General features: G+C 31.7%; 1 protein-coding gene across 2 annotated transcripts in view; it reads right to left on the bottom strand.

Annotated features, from left to right (window-relative positions):
* LOC111620401 overlaps window positions 1-26,064 on the bottom strand; it is a 61,733-nt gene extending 35,669 nt beyond the window's left edge. For both annotated transcript variants that reach the window (XM_023362319.1, XM_023362318.1), the window contains exon 1: window positions 25,982-26,064. In XM_023362319.1, coding sequence (XP_023218087.1) covers window positions 25,982-26,050 — 69 coding nt within the window. In that variant the 5' untranslated portion in view covers window positions 26,051-26,064. The remainder of the gene's footprint in view (window positions 1-25,981) is intronic.
* Between the last annotated feature and the right edge of the window lie 1,105 nt (window positions 26,065-27,169).

The following is a 27,169-nucleotide window of genomic DNA, read 5'->3' as shown; positions in this document are numbered from 1 at the left end:
AGAACGAAATTTTGTAAACCAGTTTTGGCACTGTCGTTCTGTCAACACATCTCCACCATACATGTCACACGATTTTTTTCTTGCTTGAACGGCATTTTTATTTTTTTGGTAATAAAAAAGCAAAATATGCCGAAGATGCTGCTTTCGATTTTCCATATTTGATGGGACACAAAAAATAAACAATTGCACGAAATCAAACAAAATTTTTTACAAATAAGCCATAAAATGCTAGCTGTCAAAATATATAATGATAATACGGTTTAGAACGAAAATGGCGGGAAAAATACCACTAATCCGTCTAGTGGTAAAAAAAAAACGAACTTACTTTCCGAACAACCCAATATAAACGAATTATCTGAAAATAAATTTAGACTCCGTGATTTGGATGACATGTCTGAAATAGTAATGAAAGGAAAACACTATATAGTCTATTAACTTTCAATAATAGTATAAATAAAAATTGACAAAAAAATTTTAATCGATCCGATATTCTTTTGTATTAATCAACATTCGTTCAAAGAAATGCATACTGCTAGTAATGACGATAATATAAAATCAAACAATACATAATTGCCAAATAATACTAAATTATAACAGTATTATTATTAATGTAACAGAAATATTACGACATTCGTTGCCGTAATACAAGTTTTAAAAAGAGCTTTGAATATTGCTAACAACAGCACGATTTATGTACGACTAGAACTTCTACAGTAAGAATGCTTGTCCGTGACTTAGGCACAAACAAATAATTTATTTCGATACGAGAAACGAATCACAATTCACTCGCATATATTTCGACATAGATAAACGATTTAGAATCCAATAAATTTAAATATTTCATTGGATTATTGTTATTTTTAATAAAGTATTTATTAAAAATAAATATTTTATTAACTACTTTATTTTATTCTCTCTTTATTCATTAATAATACAGTAATTCTTCTATTTACGCGAGTAATTGGTAAACGCATAAATGAAACCGCATAAATGAAGCCGTGGGAAGTTGTTTAAAATAAGAACCTGTTTCTTATTCTCAAATACAGTATTTTATACCTATTGGGATAAAAAAAAAACACTTTTTTAATATACTGTACTGTATAAGAGATTATTGTTATTGATATATAACAAAAATTACTTTTTGATGTAACTATTATTTATTTCTATAAATTATTTAAAATTTAAAAACTTTCCAACCGAGTTAAAGTGAATTGGTGTAAATGCATTTATGCGATTTCACTTTAACGCGGATTACTGTATAGGCCTACTGTAACTATTAATCTACAGACATGAGCTCTTGACATTCCCAGGATGGAAAAATACGACGCTCTCTCTCTCTCTATATATATATATATATATATATATACTCGAAAAAAGGAATATAATAATAATTCTGTGTTGGGTTTTCATTTTTATAATGCTAAACAATACTTTGAACATTTTATAATTTCAAAACTTCAAAAAGCCAATAAGAAATGTTATTATTTTAAATTCAAATTTTTTGCGGCAAATCATTCATTCATTGATATTCCAATAACTAACCATTAATTAAAATAAAAGAAAAAGGCTTGTATAATGAAGAAGCATTATTAGGCGCGCTTCAAAACATTTTACCCCAATAATTTAATAATTTTAATTGCGCATGTTTATTATAACTTACTACGGTATAACATTATGTCTTGCATTATAAACAATTAGTAAATTAAACTAAGGACATCACTCGACTTTGATAAAATTGAGGCGCAGCCCAAAAGAAAGAGGCAATCCTTGCACCTGCTAGGTATGGAAGAGGCGATCCTTAAACTTTCCAGCCACGTAGAAGAGATTCAACGTCTTGTTCTTGTGTTTTGTTCAGTTTTAACATCCATTTTCATTATAGAAATGGTAGCCAAATTCTACTCAATCGCTTCAGGGAGCATGGATTTTGTCAGTTTGATCCTACCATATATCTCGAAAACAGAGTCATGGATCCCCATTTTTTATTATATTTTTTATTCCTTATCGCAACTAATGAAAAATGTCAAGGTTTAATCAAAATCAACCGATCAAATTTTGAAAACAAACGCAATTCCGTAGCCACATAGAAGAGGCTTCGCTAATACTCGCCTTAAAAACAATAATTGTTAAAAAATCAAACAGGTTCAATCAAACTATATTTTTCAATGGTTTCATTAAACCTTTACCTGAACTGGAGAAAAAATTTTTAATCATTTTTATTAGAATCTAAATTCTTATAAACAAATAAATGCAATTAAGAAATTTTCGCACTTAATATTTAAGGGTACTTAATACTGTTTACAGTAGACACACTATTCGTTATTAAAGCTACTAAGTATCAAAGTATTTACTTAGTAGGAAATACTTTGATACAAATTATCTTGCACAACATTCTTTAATAATTAATAAGGAACATTTAATTACTTTCAACATTGTGTTTGCTCGCATCAATTAAATTTTTAATAATTAACATTTTGATTCAAATCATTGATAAAATATTCATACGTAAAAGATGACTTTTGATATTTACACGACTCATCTGAGAGATGGCCGAACTGGTATTAAATTTCCTAAATCCACTTTAAACGTCTCTTCTGGATATTTAAGAGAGAAATGCTTTCTCTACTTGTCTCTCCTCTCTATAGTTATAATTTTACCTCTGAATTCTGAATGGCCTTCGCTCCTTGAACCTGACGTAATCCATATTCAAAATCTATTCTCGATTTTAAACCTTTGCTAAAATTTGAATTGGAAATAACTACTGTAATTATTGTTTAATTGAGTTATCATTATCATTGAAAAAAGGGGCCGGCTGGAGTTTCTCGTGGAGTTCCGTACAAAAAAAAAAAAAAACGATAAAAACGATATTACAAAAGTTAATTCAAAATTACATGACATTTAAGCCTGTAAAAAGTAATGCAAAATTTCTGTTTCAGATATTAATTTGGGTGCGATAAAAATAAAGTACTATAATTTAACACACGTAATTTTTCATCTTGCTAAAATTTTTTCACTTGAAAAATCATTTCTTTAGAAAATTATCTGAAGAAATGGCATTTGATAGAGCTTGCTCTATCAAATGCTGCAGGCTTAACTTATTATGTATCATAGATATATATGTATATATGTATACGATGTGTCATATATATAGCCTATATATATGATACATAATTAGTTAAGCCTGTAGCATTTGATACACATCTATTATATTATATTACATTATTACGTTTATTATTATTAATATTAGCCAAGGAAATAGTAACATCAGCACGTTACGTCAAAATGTAAAGAAATCAGCATTTAATTAATAAGATTTTTAAAAAAAGAAAGAACGTTTCAACATAAATACGTCAGTTAAACTGTGTACACTAACAAAAGTAGCAAAGAGAAGGCGTTTTAATTTCTTATTGACCTGCAATTTGAAAAAATTGTAGACCTAGAAATTCTCACTGTTGTTTGTCTGTCCTTCCTTAACCTCGAGAAAGGTGTTAGATAGATGAAAGTAGAAACCAGATATGGAAACCGAAGTGGCAGGGAGCCCCGATTAACTTTTGATACAAACCAAAAGTCACATGATTTCAATTCAAAATATTTCTCCTCAACCGAGTTATATAGACAACCGGCATGACTCTGTCGTTATCAGGAAAAGTATGATGTATTGGGTCAAGACACTCGCTTTGCATTTCTTAAAGTTTGAGGGATCAATGAAGATCCCGCCAAGCACCACCTCTGGTTGCCCTACCTACTATAGCCGCCGCAGCAGACGACAAGCCGGAAGAGGGACCTCAGTGATGCCCACAGTTATAAAAATAAACCATAAAAGGCTTAAGTCATCGACCCCATGGCTACGATCAAAGGATGTGCTCCCCACAACAGGTAGGTGGGAACCAGCACATTTGATCTTAGCCATAAGGCCAAGAAGCCTCATTCCAAAAATTATACATGAGACTCCAGTCAAGACTTCTCGACCTAACATTGTCAGGTCAAACCACTCGCTTTGCTATCAAGACCGCATAATTTAAATTAAATAAATTTAAAATATGATTAAAAACTGCAGGCCGGCATTGTGATGATGCCACAATAATTTTTGTTCGCTTTCTTTTTATTTCTTATTCCTATAAAGAAGTCAATAAGAAAATAAAAAGTAGAGTCATAAAAGCAAAAGAACGAATAAATCCATAAAATGACTTTAAGTAAAGATTACTTAAATGTCTATCAGATAATGAACAATTAAACGGTTTGGCACGATGTTCTGAAGACAGTGGCTCCAAATCTGTGGGGCTCTTGCCCGCTCAATAATTTGGACACAGAATAATTCATTTATTTGTAATTTATAACCATTGCGTGATAGCCTACTTCAATAATAGTTTCTAATTGTCTAAATACTAATTTGAATGTACACATGAATGTACGCTAAAATTTGGACCAAAAAAAGCCTGTGATGAATTTATAGAAAGAAGCACAGATAGAAGAAATACATTTATACGCTCTTTAATATCGAGTAATCATTCGTTAGTATATTAGTAATTGTTTTATTGTTTTAATATCCTAATTTAGTAATAAACGGTTCCAAAGTTACAGGTACTGTACATTTTAATTTGTAAAGCATTTTTTTAGAGTACCGCATTACTAACTGTACTAGCTGTATATTTTGGTGTTCGGCAATTATCTTAACTTAATCTAAGTCGAAATCATAATTTTAACACAGTAACTGATTAATTTACGAATATATTATTTTTCTTTCAAATTTTACAGCCAGTTTTATCCCACTTTGAGCCAGCCTAATATATTTAAAAAGTTGACACCAATGCTTGAAGATACAGTAAAGCATCGATTATCCGACCCCCGATTAACCGTCACATCGGTTAAACGACCGTTCTAGTCGGCAAATTTCAAATGTCCGCTAGTGATGTGGCATTACAATATTTGGCTATGTCTTAATACTATTTTTGTTAAATTTTTGCGTGTTTTAGCTGGCATCAACGGCTTGACCATTGAAGGGAGGGCAGTATTTAAACGAGACTTAATTTTTTAATTATGAGTAGTTGTTTGTTTCGTGAGCAATAAAATAATTTTAAAATAATTTTTAACGATGCAATAGCGACGATTATTATTTATTAAAAAAATTGTTATGCTTAACATCGATGAAAATTCAACGCGAAGTAGGTTAATAGCGATATACTAATAAACTAATTACATGGGATTTACTATACTAATGATGTATTTTTTCCATTTTTTTCGGTTATCCGATTTGTTCAGTTATCCGACCAACCCGAGTCCCCAATTGAGTCATATACTGTAATCGATGCTCTACTGTACTTTATTATCAAAAAGTCCAAACTTTAAATTAAACAAGCAAAAATTATTGTGACATAGTCACATGCCGGGCTGCAATTTTTAATAATATTCTTAGTTTATTTAATTTAAAATACAGTATATGTTTTCCGTCTCAAATTAGTAGTGTTTTGCCCCTGTACGTTATACTTTTCCTGATAACTAGATAACTAGAGTCATGCTGGTCATCTATGTCAGTGTTCCACAATCGATGTGCCGTCACATGGTGAAAGGTGTGACGTAAACTTTTACATATTCTGTTAATTTCAAGTTTTATTTATATATTTTTATCACAGTTGTTGTGTTTCTTATGCTTGTATTTTATTCTCTGCCGCAGCACTGATGAAATAAGATGATGTTTGTTTATTCTTTATTACAAGCTACGCATTTTTATGTATTCTAAGAAATTATATGTAAAATTAATTTGCTTACAGGTAGGTGTTGATGTCTGTTTAATAACAATAATAATAGGTTAGTGGCATTGCGTAATTCTATGAATAGTAGAATATCATACGTTTTTGAGGGAAATAACATTTTGGTGTGCCGTGGGTGAGTCATGGGTGTGCCGCAAGTAGAAAAAGGTTGCGGAACACTGATATATGTAACTCGATTCAGGAGAAAATTTTTTCAATTGAAATTAAGTGACTTTCGGTCTAGACTGGAAGTTCATATATAGTTAATCCTATTGCCCCTAAGATTTCCATATATCCGGTCTTGACTTTTATCTATCTAACACAGTTCTCGAGATTAAGGAACGACAGACACTGGACAGACAAACGGATGACAGTGGGAATTTATAGGCCTATAATTTTTTTCAAATTGTAGTCCAATAAATAGAAAATTATGAAAGTTTCTTTATAATTCTATATTTAAATTTTCTTCGGGAAATTGTAGCAATTATTAAAGATTAACGTTGCTGACTAATTACTTTTATTATTCAATTACAAATGAATAATAAATTACTAAGAAAGAGAATCAAAAATATAAATACAGAAAAGTCATCTGAATTTCATGAGTTTATAATTGAAGTTATTAATTTAAAGATAAAACGGAGGATGCTGTTGAGAAATTTGGAAAACAGAGAGACGACCAAGGAATGGAATATTGTCGTTTCGATGCCTAATCTTAAAAAAGAATGTAGCAGGGATTCAAAGAATCCATTTGATTTCGTGACTAACGTCTATGAAGATTGTAATGAAGTGGACTGGACAGTAGCTTCTTCATAATTTCAACTCTTATTAATGCATGTAAGCTAGATTAATAACAGTCTAAGATTGCGTTCTTGTCTTATCTATAGGGTGTTTGCTTCCACAATGATAAAATTAATACGAATTAGCGATATTATTAAAGCATGAATAAATAAGATATTGATGGTAATATTAATAAGAATGTATTTATTCTTATTACAACCGCTGTTTTACGCTGTCAAGGCCAGCCATATCTAGGTGATGACTGCGGTCCTTTGTAGTCTCTTTGAAGGCAGTTTTTCTTTTATCATAATAATCATTATTTATGAAAAATAAACTGTCTACTAACTTTTATTTATATTTACAGGTTACTTATCTATAAATAGAACTATAATTTAATAGTTTGATTATCTCAAATTTATACGGCGGATAAGGATAAAATATGCTACTTTATCTTGAGGAATGATAGGAATGGTGTTTAATTGTTGTAGTACGATAATGATGCAACGTTGTTATCGGCCGCAAGAGGTTGTTTATTTTCGAAAATTATGTATTACAATTTTCAAGCCATTCTTGTTGGAGTAAATTTGATTAAATATTCTGAAATCCCATGTCTTAAAACATATTTCGTCTGCACTGCGTCCAAATCTAATTGTTAAGGTTTGGATGAGGCGAGCCGCTTTATCATAAATTATTAAACACATTAAATATTGTAACAAAATACAAATAAAAAGTTATATCATCTGAAAGATAATTAAATGTTCTTTATTTTACACACCGGTTTCATTCGTGTTAACATCAAAACCTTCAACGTTATTAAGCAGGTAGAGCTGCAGTTACGCGGTCTGGCTGAAAAAACGTCGCACAATTCCGTAACGCAAATTTGCTTAATGACCCTTGAACATAAACGTTATTCGCATCTAAGAGAAAGAGAAATAATATCATCAGCATAAATTTATGAATTTAACTTAATGTATTTAGAACCAGTACTAGTATTGAAACCAGTTGCTAGTCATTCCAGAAAAATTTCACTTCACCGTATGATTCCTAGGACTTTCAATGTTCGAATTTTGTTTAGAAATGACTAAGGACCGGATTTTTATATAAATCATATTTTTTATTGGAATTTATTCCAGGTAACATGTATATATAGGCCTATATATAATAGTGTATGTAGGACCCTTAATTAAATAGTTATAAAAGCATATAGGCTAAAAGCATATTTGTAAGGTTAGAGATCATTTTCTCACATTTTCTCCATAACAGCATAATTTTGAAATAAACTGGATCAAAAATACAGAAAATATTTTAAAAATAATGGTTTTTGCGCTAATTTTAAATTTGAAACCAAAATCGAAATTAGAACTCCTCACTCAATTCGTCGTTTGTACTTATAATTTGCATTATTGTTTATACAGATATATAGTTACTGTTACTTACAGTTAGTATAATTTTCCGCATACTAATAAAATTTGTGATTTCTGTTTCACCTTTTAGACAGGTTCCTTAAGTTTATATTATGGTTAAATTAAAGGCAAGCGTTAAAGCTAACTGTTGAGTAACTTATATGTGGCAGAGTTCGGAGTAAATATATTTTCCACAGATAATGTGGTTCTTCTATGTCGACCCTGTAACAAGGCCATTTCGTGCGAGAAACGGCCACAAGTTACTCAGCACTCTCTACAGCTTGTCGTCTAGCTGCGCTATATCGAAAATGTAGGCGAACAATTTTAAATGCTGACAGAAATAAATCGGGACCATAAAAGTCTTCATTTTTAAGACATTTATGTGCTGATATTTCTCTTTCATAAACTAAAAAAAAAAAAAAAACATAGACTTTAAAGTATTCCTAGTGAAATACCGCGGGAAGGGGAAAAATATCTGATGAATAGAGTTTAAGAAAGGATTACTTGCCAATGATGTATGACAGTGCATTGAGTCAGTTCAAGACAGGGTCAAAGGAAAGAACGTTCGTTAAACGTCGATGAAACCACAAAGTTTATTGGAAGGTGTGTTGTAAACATCATTGTTGAAGCGCTAGATTTATCTCTTAATTCTAAGGAGGAGGCAGAAGAAGAAACATTTTTAATTCATAAGCATTTGTTGTGAAAACTAATCACTCAACCCTTACCAAAACAGTTAATGACGCAATGTATATTTTATAGCCAGCGGAGATCCAATATGAGAGAGTTCTTTTTGTAACAGATGTAGCACTATATATGGTGAAAGATGTTTTATCGAAAAATGCTTAATATTATGTGCATAGATCACGCGTTAAATAGTGTCCGTAAAAAAGTACATAAAAGTCTTCAAAATATTAATAAATTAATCTTTAACACTTGAGTGTAAAAAAGGTTTTGGAGTTTGTATGGCAACTGCCCGATATCACATTGCCTCCCAAACCTGTAGTAACCAGATGGAGTACCCGAATAAATGCTGATAATTACGAAGACATAAAAAGAATAATTTCAAGCGTTTACCAGGATGGGTATAGAAGATCCCCAAACTGTTTTAGAGAAGGAGCCATTGAACATGAATCAGTTTTCATGAAAGGAAATTTTGAATTTCTTTAAAATATTGATACTAATAGTGGAAAAAGTATGCTGTAATTATAGTAATAGTGGGAAAAGGATGCTGTTGTGTACTGTTGTCAGTTTTATTGAAAGTGTTGACGAGAGACTTCGCAGAATTCAAGGAGCAGTAGCTAAAAAAAAAAAAAAATACACGAAAACTTCGAATTTGTTCTAAATAAAAATAAAGTATAGTAAAATAAGTAACTATCCAAAATCTTAAGCAATGGAATGGACTTGACTCTTCCGTTTATCTGAGCAAATAGCGAATAACCAGTGGGATCTAACATAACCCAGATTTTTTGGCAATTATCCAATAAGATTTCACGAAGAATGGATCAAACCTTCAAACTTCTGGATGCATATGTCTTTACTTGCTCGTAATATTCAATCCACTAATCTTTCAGTTCGAATGCCACAATCTTCTTCGCGCAAAGAAAGACGAAATACAGTAAATTGAGCAAAAAGTGGTCGTTCATCTTATCTTTGATTAGAGCAGTGGTATTTAAATTTTGTCCTTCAAGAATTCCAAAAATTGAAATGAATTTTAATAAAGTTTATTGTAATATTATTATTTTGATATCGTTTATATTATTAAGGTATTAAAAGTTTTCATTTCTAAACTTGCTGTACCTTATCAAACTCCAAAAAGTTTTATCACTTAGAAAATGAAAGTATTGAAATTTTTCTCTATATCCATTATTTCTTTAAACTTTAATGAAGGATGAACTTTTCAAGATAAAATTTTGATAAGCGTAATAATCAATCTCATTGACGGTTAAGATACGTGATTCGATTATTGCCATGGTAATAGTCAGTAAACTCGTGCTTTTTTTCATCGCTGTAAAGTGAATTTTGACACTAAAATAATTATATATATTCGAAACGTTAATCCTGACTTGACCGTGTAATGTTTTACTTAGTTTAAGTGGGACATCATTATTTTCTGTCATTTAGTTAACGAAAGCGGAACTAAAGTTGCCTGATAATTGTAACAGTTAAACAAAAAGCACTCAGTACAGTATATGGATTCCGTAGTATGAAGACCTCTAGATCAGAGCATAACAATGATAAGTTCCGTTGTATTTGTTCGAATAGTGTCCAAATGCATACATAAAGAACAAACATTCTTCTTTTTATGTAATATTTGGCTTATAAATTCGATTATAGACAAAATTCAATAATTACAGGAAAATTTAAATGGAAAAACATACAAAAATATACAATTCACAACCATAGTCAAGTTGGTCAGTCTGCATTTGAATGATCTGTATTCAGATCTTTCGAGTCCAAAAGAGTGAAGAACCCCAGGAATTTTTCATGGGCAGTCTATCTCAGATATGTCAGGGTCCGTCCGTCCCTGACTATCGGCTGCCCCATTGTGTGACTGGGCAAACTTGCAATGAGTATGGAAAAACGTACTTTTAGTGTCCATACAGCAAAAAGTGGGACAAGTAAAAAATAAATCTGAGAAATATTGTAAAATATAAAAAAACTTTTACTATTTAGTAATTCTCATTGTTCTCCACGTTTGTAATTCTTGTTCACCTCTTCTCCAGGTACAGTACATAATGAAATAGACCGTGCTGTTCATAAAAACGAAATGATTAAGGACAACCAGAACTGGAAAAGAACGAGAAAATAAATTCCGCTGAGATTATCTGGTGACAAATTATCTCAAAATAATAATAATAAAACAAACGAAAGTATTCAGAACGAAGTTTTCGAGAGGAACAGTCGCTACAATGTTCTTTGTAAATAAGCTGAATGTTTTGATTCTCGCGAAAATTCGGCATCGAATAAACTGAATACATCACGTCTATTCGTCGTTTTCATGCAGCTTATGTCATTCCCATCCATCTTTTTCCACAATCCATTCAGAGTATTGTGAAATATTCTACTCAATATTTCAATGATAAAAATTTTCTCTTATTTGATAAAAAGGGAAAATTAATCAATAATAATTACGTAATTTGATCCTGTTGTGTTTTATTTTGTTAAAAATTATATTAAATCTTAATGATAATTTAATAATTTTAGTCCTATCAAATATCAATACGTAAATCATATATTTATGCTACACATTTGATGGAAAAATCTCTGTAATGGAAGCCTATTAACAAAAATTTCCTTCGAAAATTATCACACGAATTCTCCGACTGTTTCTCCATCGATAATCGATCGATGTATCGATGCAGAACGACGGATTTTACTCATCTATAGATCCGTTATCATTAGGCAACTTTTTCCAACTTCATACTCTGTAGAAGACTAAGTTATAAATCGATGGAGAAAATGGATGAAGACGTAATGTCAAATTTTGGAAGTATTAATTTTTCGTTATGCGGTAATGCAGTTATTAACTGTTTTTAAAGGATAGACAAGACAAAACCACGATCCATTTTATTAGCGTAATTAATTGTAATTAATTGCAGTATCGACACCTGTTGTCATTTTTATCTAATAAGTTAATTTTTCCGAATGATAAATTAATACGTTGCCAATAACTTACATTTTATTTGACCGTCTTCGCTTCGAAACGATTGTTTTCGTCGAAAAATTTGAGACAAATATCAACAAGTAACATCTCCATGTATTATTACAATATATACCCGCATATAAGTTGAACTCAAGAATTCTACCATCTGAGGACATCCGAACATGCGGTAGGATATCGCTAGGTTGAATTGAAATGTGGATATGGTATACCGTATCCAAACTAATCGTAGTATCTTATAATATACAATAAAAACCTCTCCTAAACGGAACCTGAATACAACGAAAACCTGCCAAACCGGAAAAAATATTCGGTATTGTACGACTCCGGTTTACATAGATTTTATTATATGAGGTTTAATCCTTTCAATTTGATAAACAGGAAAATGTTAGTATGCTAATGAAACCATATATTGTATATAACTTATATTTATTTTGTATCCGTCCAGATCCTCTTTAGACTACTGCATTGTGTTAATCTGTAGCTACACCTGTATTGCGAATATTAACATTAAAATTTCGTTGTGAAATAAGCAAGCATTTTTAAAAAACTTTTAAAATTTCCGCGCACGGTCTGATTGTACAGCTCAGTGATGAGTACACTTTTTTGAATGTGGGCCGGAAGTGAATTTCTTAAGCTTCTGCTTGCATTTTTTCTTATGATGTCGCAAGTTTTAAGCCTACTGAGTACCAACATACTCCATAACCGCCACAGCACTCAGTGGACTAGATTTCCTATTAAGCCTACCAGGCAGTGAAAAAGTTTAAAGAAAAATTCAAAATAATAATAATAACAATAAAATAATGAGTAAAAAATTTTATTTAGAAATAATTCATAAAGAAATTAGCGCAAATTAAAAGCTTAAGTAGAGATAACATAAAACATATCAATTGAGTAGTATGAATATATTTTGCATCAACAGAGTGGTAGTACTAATGACTGATATTCAATATTAGTGTCTATTCCATATTTAAAAATCTGTAAAAATGCAATTCTTGAAGAATTAAAACTACAAAATAGACTCATTCAGTGCAAAAGTAGTAGTACTATTAGTCTGGGGACGCCTGTATATTACGGGCCTAGGAACACCAATGCGTCAATGAGTGCATTAAAAAATATGTACTAAAATAATATATGCAAATTACATGCAAACTACTAAGTAATTTTTCATTCTCATCTTTTTACAGGTCAAGTTTAGTTTGAATGTTCTGCGTCACGAATATCAACCTAATTGGGATTGCATAAAGATAGAAAACAGGAAAATAAAATTACATTGCCAGCCGTATATTAAAACTTCACCAATCGCATGGATCTGTGATCCGAGGTTGCTCATGAGTAATATAGTTCATTCAAAAAACACTGTTAAAAATCTCCAGTAAGTTATATATTGTACCCTAAGAATACTCTAAAAACTGTTGTACATTAGCTCTACTTATAAGCACATTTGAGCTAAAATCAACACTTCCAATATAATGATTATTAATAGTTTACACAGCATATAGGATATATATATGACAGTAGAATACTATAGTATTCATTTTCCTCGTCTGTTGAAAACAGTAGTTTTGTGTCCATTCATACAGAATTTTTATTATTTTATTAATTTCTATGTTGATATTAAATATTTCGATAATTGAACTTTAATCGAAAATGCTTGCGATGACTTTCTGGATCCTAACAATAGTTGCGCAAACTACTATAAAGTTTGTGCAACTATTTTAGGAGCGTTATTTATTTGCTTACTGTTTTCTTGTCGTTTTCTTGTTTCTACGTCATGATTGTTGTACAAATAGTCAACAAATATAAAAGTCCGATCCTACGTAAATGACTTCTTCAAAAATCAGGGCTAACTTTAGATAAAACGCTTTAAATGGGGAGAAGTTTTGATGGCAACGAGAGCGAATCGAGAATCTTCGAAACAAATCAACAAAATGAAAAGAATGGAAACGAAGCAACATATCCCAATATGGCCGTTACGGATAATAAAATTCATAGTCAACGGAACCGAGGTAAGAGTTCAAGTTTCTCATTCTTACATCAGACGTAAACGTTGCGATCGATGTGGAGATAATAGACACACTTGTAACCAATGTACCGTAGCTAAAAATAAGGAATGCATTTTTTAAGAACAAAGCTTTTTTATCTAAAAAAAAAAAAAGACATTTCTCCTCAGTCTTTCTAAACTACAGAATTTTGAAGCCGGAGCCAAAGCATGGATTCTTTAAAATCTTCCGGACTCCAGCTTCCAGATCAGTTTTCTATTTGAGGACTTTTAAGTGTTAAAAATCACTAGAAAGTTTTGAGCTGCAAATATTTTAAAAATTTTGTAAATCTAACCAAAAAATTCAATAACAACTTATATTTTTAACACACTACCAATGATGTATTCCTGACATATTCTGTTTATTTTTTCAGAATTAAACAAAATTAATTTAAATCAATTGTAATCAATAATATCATAATTTCGACAATGTTTTAGTAGATTTTAAATATTTAAAGCATTATAACATTAATTAGGCTGCAATTTTCAAATTGCACGTTCCCACTGACGTCTATCTCTCAGTTTGTCCTTCGTTAATTAGGAGAACAGAGTTAGATAGATGAAAATCGAGACCAAATATGAATAGCTTAGGGGCCGGAGGCAGCGATCAACTATATATGAACGTCCGGTCTAGACCGAAAGTCACATGATTTTTTAAAATTAAAAGTTCCTTAAAATTTCAGCCCTCATTGTGACGATGTCACAATAAATAATTGCTCGTTTTGTTTTAAGTTAAGTACTGTTACAATGCTTGTAATTTAAGCTGACAATTATAAAACCAAATTGGACCACTTTTCAATCAGTGCAGGCCTAATGGTGGCAAATAACTAGTGAATACTAGTTACTATTACTTAATTGTTTATTGATATCTCATTCTCTTTCCTATGATTTTTTAGCTTTTACTTATAATTTGATATATCTGAGAATAATGCTAAAATTACATATAGTATTACGTGATCATAATATCCATTTCTATTGTTTATATAAAACTGTTATAAAGGGATAAAAACAGATTATAAATTAATTAACAAATAAAATTATTTGAATAACATACTCTTATATCGAACAACTACACTTAAAAATTAAGTTTGGCTGGAGCCGGAGCGAGAAAATTCGCCTAGAACGGAGCTGGAGCAGGAGCATGATCCGGATTCCTGCTCCAAAGTCCTGCTAAATTACCCTTCAATTAACATATAAAAATGCTATGGCTAAATTCAGTTTATGAGAGAACAAAGACCTTCCACCAATAACGGTTTCAATCCAGTCCCGTACCCAGGAATAAATCATTGTGGAATTAGATTTAAAAGTAAGACACAAGTTGAAAAATTGTATAGGTCTACAAATATACCCGGTATTAATAGGACTGCTTACATGAACACTTTCAACTTTATCATTTTAATTTTCTCAAGTTTGGTGTGGGTGATTATTATTGATTTAATCTGTTCAAAATAAGATTACATTATCAGATAATGCAAAGAATGATAGTTGGACTCACAATAAAAAGTTGACAAACATGACACAAGGATAACAAGAATGTAATAAGTAAAGTTTTAGGAAGTGTTAAAAAAAAACTATAGTCGAATTAGTTTTGAACCAAAAAATGTTTGGATATGTATCTACAAAGTTTATTCTTCTGAGAGGCATAGCCACTATCAACTTCAAACATAATTATATCACTCAAAATTGATTTATAAGTATCAGAAAAGGAACGTCTCAAAGAACTAGGATTAATTAAATATGGAGTAGATATTGTTAAATGTGCTAACAAATTCGTCCAAAAATTTCCCAAATGTTTTAAAGAATTAAAAAAAGTTTCTAGAGATTTCTAGAAAAAACTTTCAATTTCATTAGCATGTAAATCAATTTATAACGCACATTGCATGATCTCTTCGTCGTGTTTCTTTACAACTCCGACAAAAGTCAAAGCAGAAATCCAGAGATTAATAATCTGTGTATTTCTGCTTCGATCTTTCAAAAATAAGTTTAAAAAAATTCTAACTTTATGTTTTTGAATCTATGTTTGTAAACAAGTCTACCCGTTCGTTAAATCCACTCTGTCTCTTATATAAACCTAACGGTAATTTGCGTCTTTGTACCGATATGTGCCAAGCAAACCAAGCTATAGTATGTTTAATTAATTATAAATTTATGCATTTGACGAAGTAGCACAAAAAATAGAAGACATAAACTTCATTTCTAAACTTGACTTGGATATAGAGTTTTATAAAATTGAGCTGAATGGTGACACGATCTGTTTTCACTTTTCAAGTACAAACGCTTATTTTTTGAAATATTTTCTGCTCCAAAAATTTTTCAACATATATTATAGCAGACCATTTCGGGAATCCCAAGAGTTCGTAACATCGAAGATATACTCGTGTACGATTCGACCGTGGATAAGCACGACGAACGACTACGTCGAGTGTTAAAAAGAATATCAGAATAAAATGTAACTCAAAGTAGAGAAAAATATCATTTTAGATAGGCGACAGTTGAATTTAAGAGGCATTGCCTCGAACCGAAAGAAATATCATCGATGGAAGTAAAAAAAATGAACTACGAAAATCCTAAAGGACCAACTTCATCTTCCAAAGTTAAATCTGTACTTAGTCTTGGTCTAATGGAATTTTATACAAGATTTATATCTAACTTTACTATCATTTCATAGCGTCGAATGGCATTGATCTAACGGGCATACAAAAGTGTTCCGAAATTTGAAAAAATTTGCTATCTCCAGTCAAACATCTTTAGCATATTACAGACTAAATTATCATGTAACAATGATAGTGAATACATTTTGTTGTGGTCTAAGAGCTATATTACACCAAGAAAATTCAAATAATCATACTTAGATCTGTAGCATATTCAAGTGGTAATTTTATCTCAAGTAGAAAAAAGATAGATGAAAAGAAAAGTTATAGTTACAGTCTGAGTTTGAAAACATTTCAATGCAGTCGATTCCGCTTAATTGGGACACGTTAGGACTGATCTATTTTGGCTCAATTAAGTGGCTGCCCCAATTAAACGAACTAATAATAAATTCTAAAATAAAATACGTAATAAGTAAGTAAATAAATAAATAGGTAAATAATAATAATTAGGTACCTATTTTAATGCTTTATCAAACCAAAATACAGAAAATATTTGTACTATAAATTTGCCAGACTCACGACAATAGATAACTGATTCGCATCACGCTAGTGTTGCCAAATACAGTACAGTATTACACAAGGGTTGAACGTTCGATTCGTTCCTGATCAAACGGTTTTTTCTTTCTCCCTTAAAGGAAAGGGTTCGTCCAAAAGTCAACTTACAGTCTTCCTTTGATCACAGTTTCCTTTACTTGGAGATGGGCCACTTCGGCAGGAGCGTCCACAGAATCCACCAGCTCCGGACGCTAGTCTCAACGATCGGATGGCTGCTGTTCGAATCTTGACGTAATTATGCACACAATACCTTCCAAGGAAACTCTAGCTGTCTTCCAACTCAGTCGAGAGACCTTGAAAAACTATCCGGAAATCTTTGTCCCATAGGGGTCATTTGTCCCATCACTTTTAAAGAGATCGTCCGGTCCAATCCAGAGCAGGGTCAGTAGCTCGGATTCAGGTCCATCATAGACGGGATAGGTTCCGCTATGGTGACCCCCTCCGGAAAAAACTGAACTAACGAACGAAAGACAAAATCGCTTTGTCTCTGCCAATCGTTAGTCCTACACGACATTAATGTAGGTAGTATCTACATATTTTCGGAAGATTCCCTAAAATATATTAAAACTTGATAAATTCCTTTTCTGCTACTGTCCCAATTAAGCGATTAAATTATGTATTATTTTTTTTTCTCAAAAGACACTGTGGCCAGGTTGGCCTTTTACAAGCATCTTACAGTAAATCAACAAAACCAACAAAAAAAAGAAAAACAAAAAAAATTTATATTAATTTATTAGTTTGGTTTCCGTTATTGAGATTAGGCCCAATAAAGCGGCCGCCTCGATTAACCGGTGGCCCAATTAAACGGAATCGACTGTATTTACCTCACGGAACTGAATTTCTATGTTAACTGATCATAGACCTTTGGAAATATATTTTTCATGGTCTAAAAATTCTACAGGAATCGAATGTTAGTATTGCACTTACAACTTTTCAAATTTAAATTACTATACATTACAGGTGAAAATAATATCACAAACAGTTTGTTTCGATTAATACCAATAGATAAGGATAGGCTGAAAAGTTAAATAATGTGGATCGTCAGTTAAAATATTATTGTTGGTATAAAATAAAAGGTAAAATAATATTTATATACACTATATGACTTAAATTTTAAATTGTTTTTATTGAAAATATTTATACACATTTTACAGTGTTACAGTACTTTTCCAGCCACATCAATTAGTATAACGTGTTAGATTTATCTTTTCATAAGAAAAAAATACAAGCGTATTGTTCATTGTTTTTACCCTTAATTAAGGTAAAGGTGTATACTACAGTAATTATTTTTGATGTAATGTTACTTCAGAGGCCTTAATTGTGAGTATTAAGTCCATTGTCTTTATCGCTTAATGCTACATGTAGTTTGTTAGTAATTATTGTTAATTGTGTGTAGCTCTGTCCACGGCTGGATTGATTATAAAAAAATCAAAAGAAGACTGAACCTATACAGCACATATGAGATAAAATCAGTTTCTTTAATTGTGGTGTCTTCGTGGTTATTTAGACCTTTTAATGTAAATTTTACGTATATTTTATTTTGTAATCTTCATAAAAACACCAACTGAAGAGGGCCTCCGAAAGAGTCCAAAATGTATTTGGGTGTAAAGATTTAGATTCAATCATTGTAAAATTTCTTTATTTTTTTGTAAACTTACTTGTTAGATATAAAATAAACTAAAACAATTTTTTGGCAATATCTCATTCACTGATGTTTTTTTTCAAAAAACTCCTTCCGGCCTGTAGGCACTAAGAGGGCCTCTATTAGCAAGCCCATTATGGGTTCAACCAGATCACAATGGGGCGGCCGGGTGATGAGGAGCGTGACCGACATATCCAGACGGACCACCCCTCGAAAAATTCCTGAGATTTATCGACCTGTCCGGACTCGAACCCGGAGTCCACCAGAGCAGTGGGCTGCCGCCTCGACCGCTCGGCCATCCGGTCTGCACATTTACTGGTATGATAAGCCCTAAAATTGAAATAACTGGTTTGGTTACAAAAAATTTTTAAAAAATACAGTTAATTAAATTGATGATTACGTCATGAATAGAAACGGGAATTAAAATTCTTATAGTTTGCTAAACAATACTACTCCTTGCTATTTCAAATACTATGGGTTTACACGTTGCACAATAAAGCGACTTTAATACAACTGGATAAGCAATCCAATGACATAGCCCGTTTCAAATTGTCATTGGCTTGCTTACCAAGCTATATTAAAGCACTTTACCAGGCAATGTGATCTATATTTCGAAACCTACGGTCGGTTTCTATATTAAATTCAAAATTAAATCACAAGTTACAGTCAAATTTTTTTGCATATATTTTTTTTGCAAATTAAAGTACACATAATTTGTTTAAATAATTTATTTTACTGTTTTAAATGAAAGACAATTCCCTATAAACATTCACAAAATCCCGAGTACTTGCAAACTGTTTTACAATGTTGATTTCATGAAAAATTGTTCGAATATTATATCTTGTTAACGTCTCTTCTGAAATCCCCCTCGATGATGAATCGAATAGTTTTGAAAGTATTCGGGATTTTGTGAACATTTTACCTTTTAATGCTCTCCAAGAAAATAGTGAAATAAAATATTTTGATGGACTATAGTCTTGAGCAATCTGCGAGATCGTAATATGCGGCCTCAAGGGCTTTGGCAACGTAATTTATTTTCCTGTTTTCTGCTACATTGTGCAACACTAATCAAGTTGATTTTTGTGACCAGTAAAACGACGAGAATAAACTAAGTACCAGTAGACCACTATTACTAGTTTGCATAACATTAACATATATTATTTTAGTACCATGTGTACTAAAAGTTAAGGAATATGCTAGCACAGTCTTCAACTTCGTAAGAAAAAATGCGTGCGGCCCGCCGGAAACCTACGAAGTTCACCCGCATCCAGAAAAGGATGCTCATCACTGATTTACAGGATGTTAAATAAAAGAAATATTAAAAATTTGGGTATGTATTTTTATAATTTCCAGTACTAGGCTGAGTACTCGATTAAGCAAGTAATAATAATTAAATTAATACGTAAGGCTGTTGTTTTATGCGGGGAGATTTTTGTTTGGAGAAAGTAATTTCTTGTTCTTCGAAAGTTACTTGATATAAAACATTATTATATTTTAAGAAAATAATAACTAAAATTTAAATCAAGTCGAAACACTTAGTCAACAGTAACTGAAATAGCGATGTCCAAAGCAAAATAATAATTAAAATTAAAAATAAAAAACAAATAAAATAACACTATAATTAATCACACATATGTATACTTTGCTGAAAACACTACCATCGTTAAATACCCCAGCTGTAAATACAGAATTTTATTGATAGACGAGGCTAGCCTCATTGTTAAGGAGGATTCAGACTAGGTTAGTTCGTCTCCACCTGCAGTACCATAGCAACAAAACGTGGACAACGAGTCTGTTACGTTTAGCTAGTCAGACTTTTCGCCGGAACGATAGCCGTCTCGAAGAAATCAATCGTTAAAGATGTAGCTTATGTAAAAACATCATAACCAATGAGAAACGTTCTTTTGTTTACTTAGCACGTGGAATCTTGTAATAGAAATAAAATCTTAAAATGAAAAAAGAAACAACGAGAATTTTAACAAAATAAAAAGTGACGATTTTCATCAAATGCTAATGAGAAGATAATTTTCATCAAATGCTAATGAGAAGATAAAGCATTATGTTACAGTGTATCTCACTAGTCAAGATTTATGCCGTTTGAGGACTGATCTGCTTAGTGTTTTGTCGTTCTTCTTTCGAGTCACGGTTGGATGATTTGAACTGACAAGACGGCTCAGATAGTTCCAGTGTGAATACGCCTTTACCAAATGCTGCTTACAATGCCAGTTTTCTCACTGAGTGTGCGCTTGAAATCTGCATGCAAGACATGAGACTATCGAAGATTAGCTCTATATTTCATATGCACGCTATCTAATGGTCAGTTTTCGGTGTATTCAATATGATTAATTAAAATTTTTAATCGATAAAGTTTAACATTTAGGAAGTGTAGGCTTAGCCTTAAGCTTAGGCACTTCGTCACTGATTAACACAGAATCATCCTAAAGAAAACATCGATCAGGAAGACATGTTACGTCAACCTTGTTGTAAATTATGTAGTTCCCTATACTCAGACATTGAATGACACAGAAAACGGAACGAAAGATAATAACAAACCGTCGAAACTTCGAAAAATTCTCTCAGAAGATAGAAAATAAGAATGCTTACCCGACTTTCACAGTATAAAAACGCTTGGAATGAGCTTTCTACCCATAGATAAATAAAACATTTATGGCACAAGGATTGTTATTGCTATGTCCGAGTACAAGTGTTAGCGATTAACACGTTTCTAACAACCAGGCAATTTGCAAAAATTTGTTTACGTTCTCAATTCGGCCTATTTGCTGTTTTAGAATGAAAACGAAAATAAAGTTCTTTGTTGCAAATTATGTTCTCTATACTATTACGATTATAAAACGCAGGCAACAATATTGGTCTGTAATTTCCGGCAATTATTTCATCATCATCAAATCACTTTATTCTAATAGAATAAATTTTTGTTATAATAGTTATATTACATAATGTATTCTTATATTAGACATACGTGGTATTTGCGCTGATAAAATAATTTATGATATATAAAACAGAAATACAAACTAACAAGCAATAATTTAAGATACACAAAAATAGCAAAAACTATTCCCTTATAGCCGATATTTATAATAGCTTCATTGAGATATATACTTAGTAAAATAATTATACAATTTATAAATAAAATGTTACATCTACTTTACGAAACAATACAAAAACTACAACTCAAATTCCGTTTAAAGTAGTTTATTTCTAATATCATTAACAGATAATATACCCAAGTCGTTTTCAAAATTGCAAAGATACCCTTTAAACCAAATAATTATTTAATCAAAACCTTATTTAATCTTATTTGCATAAAACATCCCTTGACGGCAACCGAAAATTTGAAAGCATTGAAATGACAATTAAAATATCACAACACCATTGACAGGGAATTAATTAATCCAAACTTGATGATATCCATAAACAGAAATGGCTGACTCAGCGGTAAAAATGTTCTATTATAAAAAATATATAATAAATAGAAGAAATATTGTCCAAAGTAAAATGAAGCGAAGAGCAATTCGGATATTGCTTGACGAACGTGGCAAAATCAAAGCCTTTACTGGATACAGGTGGAAAAGAACAATTCAAAGTCAGGAACTGGGAATTAGGAGTAATATTAAAAGGTCTATATTCTAATTTATCATAAATGTTATAGAATGGAATAAATTTCATCAGGAATAAAATAGAAGCGACTCGACGAACGTTCTGCAAATTTCGTAATTTCCAAAATATTTTATGGTCCTATGCTAAACGGTTTATAGCCGGCATAAAATAGTTAAAATAGGATCCAATTTCGAGGATTTTTCTTCTTTCTTTTTATTTTATTTACTTATTTTTTTGGACAATTCGATGATTATATATTATAGATCCCTAGAATTTCAGGATTGTTGTCGCTTCCTTTGTCTTCTCGTATTATTTCTCAATCGTTTCAAATGTAACACGAACCATCGTTTAGAAGTGTCATTTTTTTTTTGTATTTTAAAAAGCATTTATAGTCGAGAAGAAACTTTCGTAAATGACATTGATTTTTCGTCGAACAGGAAGAAATGAATCGAACAAAAAAAGTCAAGTCTTTAGAACATATGTAGGAAGAAAATGAACTCCTATTGATTCTACGACATGTCGGTTTACTAATAAATGTAGGATTTTTTTTTAATCATGACGTATGGTTATTGGATAATATACACGAAAGTATAGAATGGTCAGATGGGAGATGTTAGCGAAATTTTTTTCGCTAACATCTCCCATCTGACAAGGGATAAACAGCCGAAACTGATGTTAGCGAAATTTTTTTCGCTAACATCAGTTTCGGCTGTTTATCCCTTGATAAAAACTAACCTAACGAGTAAGAAGTAGCCTATTATTTCTGGTTAGAAACGAAGTAACCTGCTAAAAAATTTTTAAAATATTAGCCAAATTTGTTTTTTGCATTTGAACAGTTACCTTTATGTTCATTTTAATTTTAATTTTAGAGATAATCTTTATTTTATTTATTTATGTTTTAGTAAAAGTGATTAAGATTAAATGCTGATTACTTTTGAACACGATAGTTTAAAAGAAAAATATTATTTCCTAAATAATGAATAAAATGATACAGTATTATATAAAAAATAAACTTTGAACCTTTGTTCTACAAACGAAACAGTTTGAACGACATTTCAAACGTCACATCATATGATTAACAAGCAAAGACAACCAATGTATATTATTATACAAATTACAATCTTTCCACGCGGACCGAAACTTACCAAACGGAAATAAAAACTTCTATGGTCTTTGAATAAAATGAAATATAAAAAGAAAAACTTTTTAAAATAGCCTAACTCGATTATGTTTTAATTCAAATAGGAGATAAATAATTCATTGAGAATCGATTCTTTTATTCTAAAAATTCGGATTTTAAAGAGTTAAAAATGAGACTTGGAAAAGTATTAAATTAGCAGTAGCGTGTAATATTATCGATAGAACTTCATCCGTTTTCATTTTAAAAATTCGATTGTTATGTATATTGTAAGGCAGAAAATGATAAATTTCAGTTCTGTTATCAAATGTTTAGGAATTCAATAAAATGCAAATATTTGTATTTTATTAAAGCGATAAGTAAGAAAACCAACGGGGTTAAGTAAAGTTATATATATTAATCTCGGTTAATGGTATAACGGCTTTTAGATCAATTGACAAAAACCTTTCGCTTAAGTAAAATGAAGAAAATATTACAGTATTCGACCGTCTCCTTACTTCACATTTAATCTCGAGCAACTCGTTATTGTAGTATTTCTCAGAATAAGAATGAAGCCTTTGTGGTGGATCTTGAATGTGTATCACTCTGCAGCCATGGCTAAGCAACAAAGACTGTTCGGAACTTGATATTTCGAAACGTCTTTCTTATCATTTTTAATATATGTATTATATGTATAATACTAAAATTGTGTTTTATTTTGTAATGAACACGGAATTATTTTCCTTCGCGTATGTAAGCTAATGACCGTAACTCCACTCTTATTCTGAGAAAGACTATAATTGGAAGTAACAAGAAAAATTGCCTATTAATTGAAATGATTAAGAAGAGACGATGTTAATCTACTGCATTATTCTATTCATATTTGTTTAAGGATTCTATAAGTTTTTACTTTAACATTTTAGTATTAGATCCAAACACAAATATCCAAATAAAAACTGTAAAACTACAGTTTTTCTTATCGTTATTCTGAAGATGGCTCTTTTTTTCTTTTTCTTTCTTTTTTTTGGTCCAATTGGCATCATCATGTAATTTGTGTAAATATAAATAGGTCTAAATAAATATAGATATAAACATTTAAACTTTTAATTGAATTTTGTGTTGCGAGAAAAGTTTGTTTTCCTCTTCGTTCAATAAAAATGATATAATCTGAGCTTACAATAAACTAAAAAAAATATTACTTGGCCATATTTTTAAAATATTTTTTGTACATATAAAATGATAGTTTATAACGTTAAAAATTAACTATAAGCTCACTGTATAGTTTCAAAAGTTAGGCTAATAAGCGATTTTACTTAATTACAGATTCGTTTAAAATGTTTTAACGATTAGGGTTATCAATTTACATAAGTTCTTTTAATACACAAATGAGGTCGAATGATAACACGTTCTCGCATCCGATCGAAACATTAGGAACATCCCGTCCGTACGTATCGATTTTAATCGTAATCATCCGCGCGTGGAGATTCGGAAGGAGAATATTCGTTACACACAATCGAAATGTCATCTACAATCGACAAATAATGACGATGACGTGATTAACACGGAATCTTCTTTTAAGACAAAAGTGCGTGACAAAAGTGAAAGAAGAATCGACTTTCGCGGTTGAAATTTCAAGCATTTGTGGTGAGAGCTTCGACGCCAAAGATGTAAATAACAGTAGGTGCGAAGCGAAGGAGATTTACGATTTGGAGAACGGAATAGAAATGGACGATTTAAAGGTGGAACGGAAAGAATTCCGTAGCGCTTTCCTTCTCGGACGTGGTCTTTCCGCAAAAACGTCCAAGTGCTATCAAATATTTCTAAACACATCTTTATACAGAACCAATCGAATTTGATCGGAAGACTGATTAATTTGTTCGGATAAAAAAAAATTATTATTATTATTAACTCGCCACACAATTATTTTCACGGCAATAAGTGTACTGTACTTAGGTGATGATAATACGTAGGATCAAATCGACATTCTGTTTTTGCAGGCTCATTTCTCACTAGGGAAATTGGCAAAAATTGTTAGAAATAACTAAACTGTAAACTTTAAGTAGTCATATAACGTCGTAATAATGGGAAAAACTGGATCGGGTCAGTTACGAAGTGGTTCGCGCAGTGCCGTAACTAGCCATTCCTGTGCCCTGTGCAGGAATTTGCATTTAGGCCCCTAGATTAATTAGGTTTGGGAAAGTAATAAAACAAATACATGCATTTTAGGCCCATCTTTCAAGTGGACCCTGTGCGGGTGCACCTGTTGCACCTGCCTAGTTACGGCACTGGGCTCGCGCGTATTTAATTAATAGTAGGCCTGTATAATTTATTTTAGTACGACAGCTATTGGCGACGCGAATAAATATACTTTTCCAATAAATACGGGACGGTTAACGGCGACTACGTTTATGGAAAGAAGCTTTAAATGAGCGACAGACACTAGAAACAAAAATAACAGAATAATGCAAATATCCGTAAGAAATTTTATAGTGACGGTCATAGGGATCATGTGGCGCGAAACGAAGTTCGAACTCACGTTGTGATATCGTCCGACTTATCTCCCTCGAATGTTTTTTGTTTATTACATCACAATAATTAATTTCTAGCAGAAACAAAGCAAGCGCAGCGACGGCAGTTTCCGTTCATCCTTTAATAGCTCCGACCGTTCTTAGTCTGGTGTCATCGTCGACGGTGACACCAGACGACGTCTATCGACGTAGTGAATCGACGGAACAATATTCACTAAAGTACGATAGATAAAGGTAGACTCACCGAGATATCGGCGTAGACGGAAGTCCAGATGGTGGTTCTGACGCCGGACAGCACTATCGGGCGGCTCATGACTGGAATGTATTTCTGAAAGCACAAAAACGCAATCGTTAGAATAATGGCCCGGGTCGAAATTCCATCGGACGATTAATTCTACGTCTTCCGGATTTATCTCGTCCTTAGTTTGAACCGAATACGAATGGAAAAAGATTAGAATCAGACATGATCATTTAGTCAAAAGTCATTTAGTAAGCGCAAACTTTTACGTCGGATTCTTTTTTTTCTCTCCGACTGTAAAAGTTCCTAAGACATCCGACAATTTCGTCGATTTATTTAAAGAAGAGGAGAAAATCTTATAACGTATTCGCTAACATCCACCAAATATCGTCGTTTGGATTCGATTAGCGACGAGATGGGAGGGGGCGATCGGGTCTGATTCTACAAGATTAATTCCTAGTTTCTAAACGTTGTTAATAAATTCGTTTAACGTTAATCGACGATTAGATTTCGAAGTGGCTCTCCAATGATAAGAAGAAAGAAATATCTCAATGAAAAATGCAAATAGGAGTTTCATTATTTCATTTGAAAATAACTTCGTATTTTGGATTTTTCACAATCGAGTCACATCGCTTCTTTTTAAGTAACTCCAAAAACTGAAATATTTTTTTTAAAATTCAGAACATTTGCCTAGTGAATTTCCTATGTACACGTTGTGAGAAAATTAGAACTATAATTTTGGTATTTTTATTGGCAAGGCAGAACCCGAAAGTTTTAATATAAATTACGATGCGATAGGTTCACATTTATCAATGCCTAATCTCGTCTCGTCGAAGAAAAATTAAATTAATAAATTAAAGGTGAGTTAACAAGACTTAAATAAATAGATATAAGAACGTTATACTCCGTGGGTTAATCGTACTTAGTGTCTCAGAAACGATGTCAAACTGACGGTCGTAGTTTATTAACGCAAATTTTTACCACATCCAATCGAATTATTGGCCAAAATGTTTAAATAGTAGTCGATCATTGTTCTAAGTTGTTCAGATAAGAAAATCGTTCAAAAGTAACCGTTTACACCGCTCGTCATTTTTTTTTTTTTTTTCATTTTGTCGAAAGTGGCCTTCTAATCACCAGATGGCGCGGAAGCATTAACAGCATCACAATCGAGCCAATTTCTAGATATTATTCGGT

This window comes from Centruroides sculpturatus, unplaced genomic scaffold (genome assembly GCF_000671375.1).
Source record: "Centruroides sculpturatus isolate CEXI.00-Female unplaced genomic scaffold, Cexi_2.0 scaffold209, whole genome shotgun sequence".
Taxonomy (NCBI): domain Eukaryota; kingdom Metazoa; phylum Arthropoda; class Arachnida; order Scorpiones; family Buthidae; genus Centruroides; species Centruroides sculpturatus.
The sequence above is the reverse complement of the archived record's forward strand: the minus strand, read 5'-3'. Positions and strand labels throughout refer to the sequence as shown.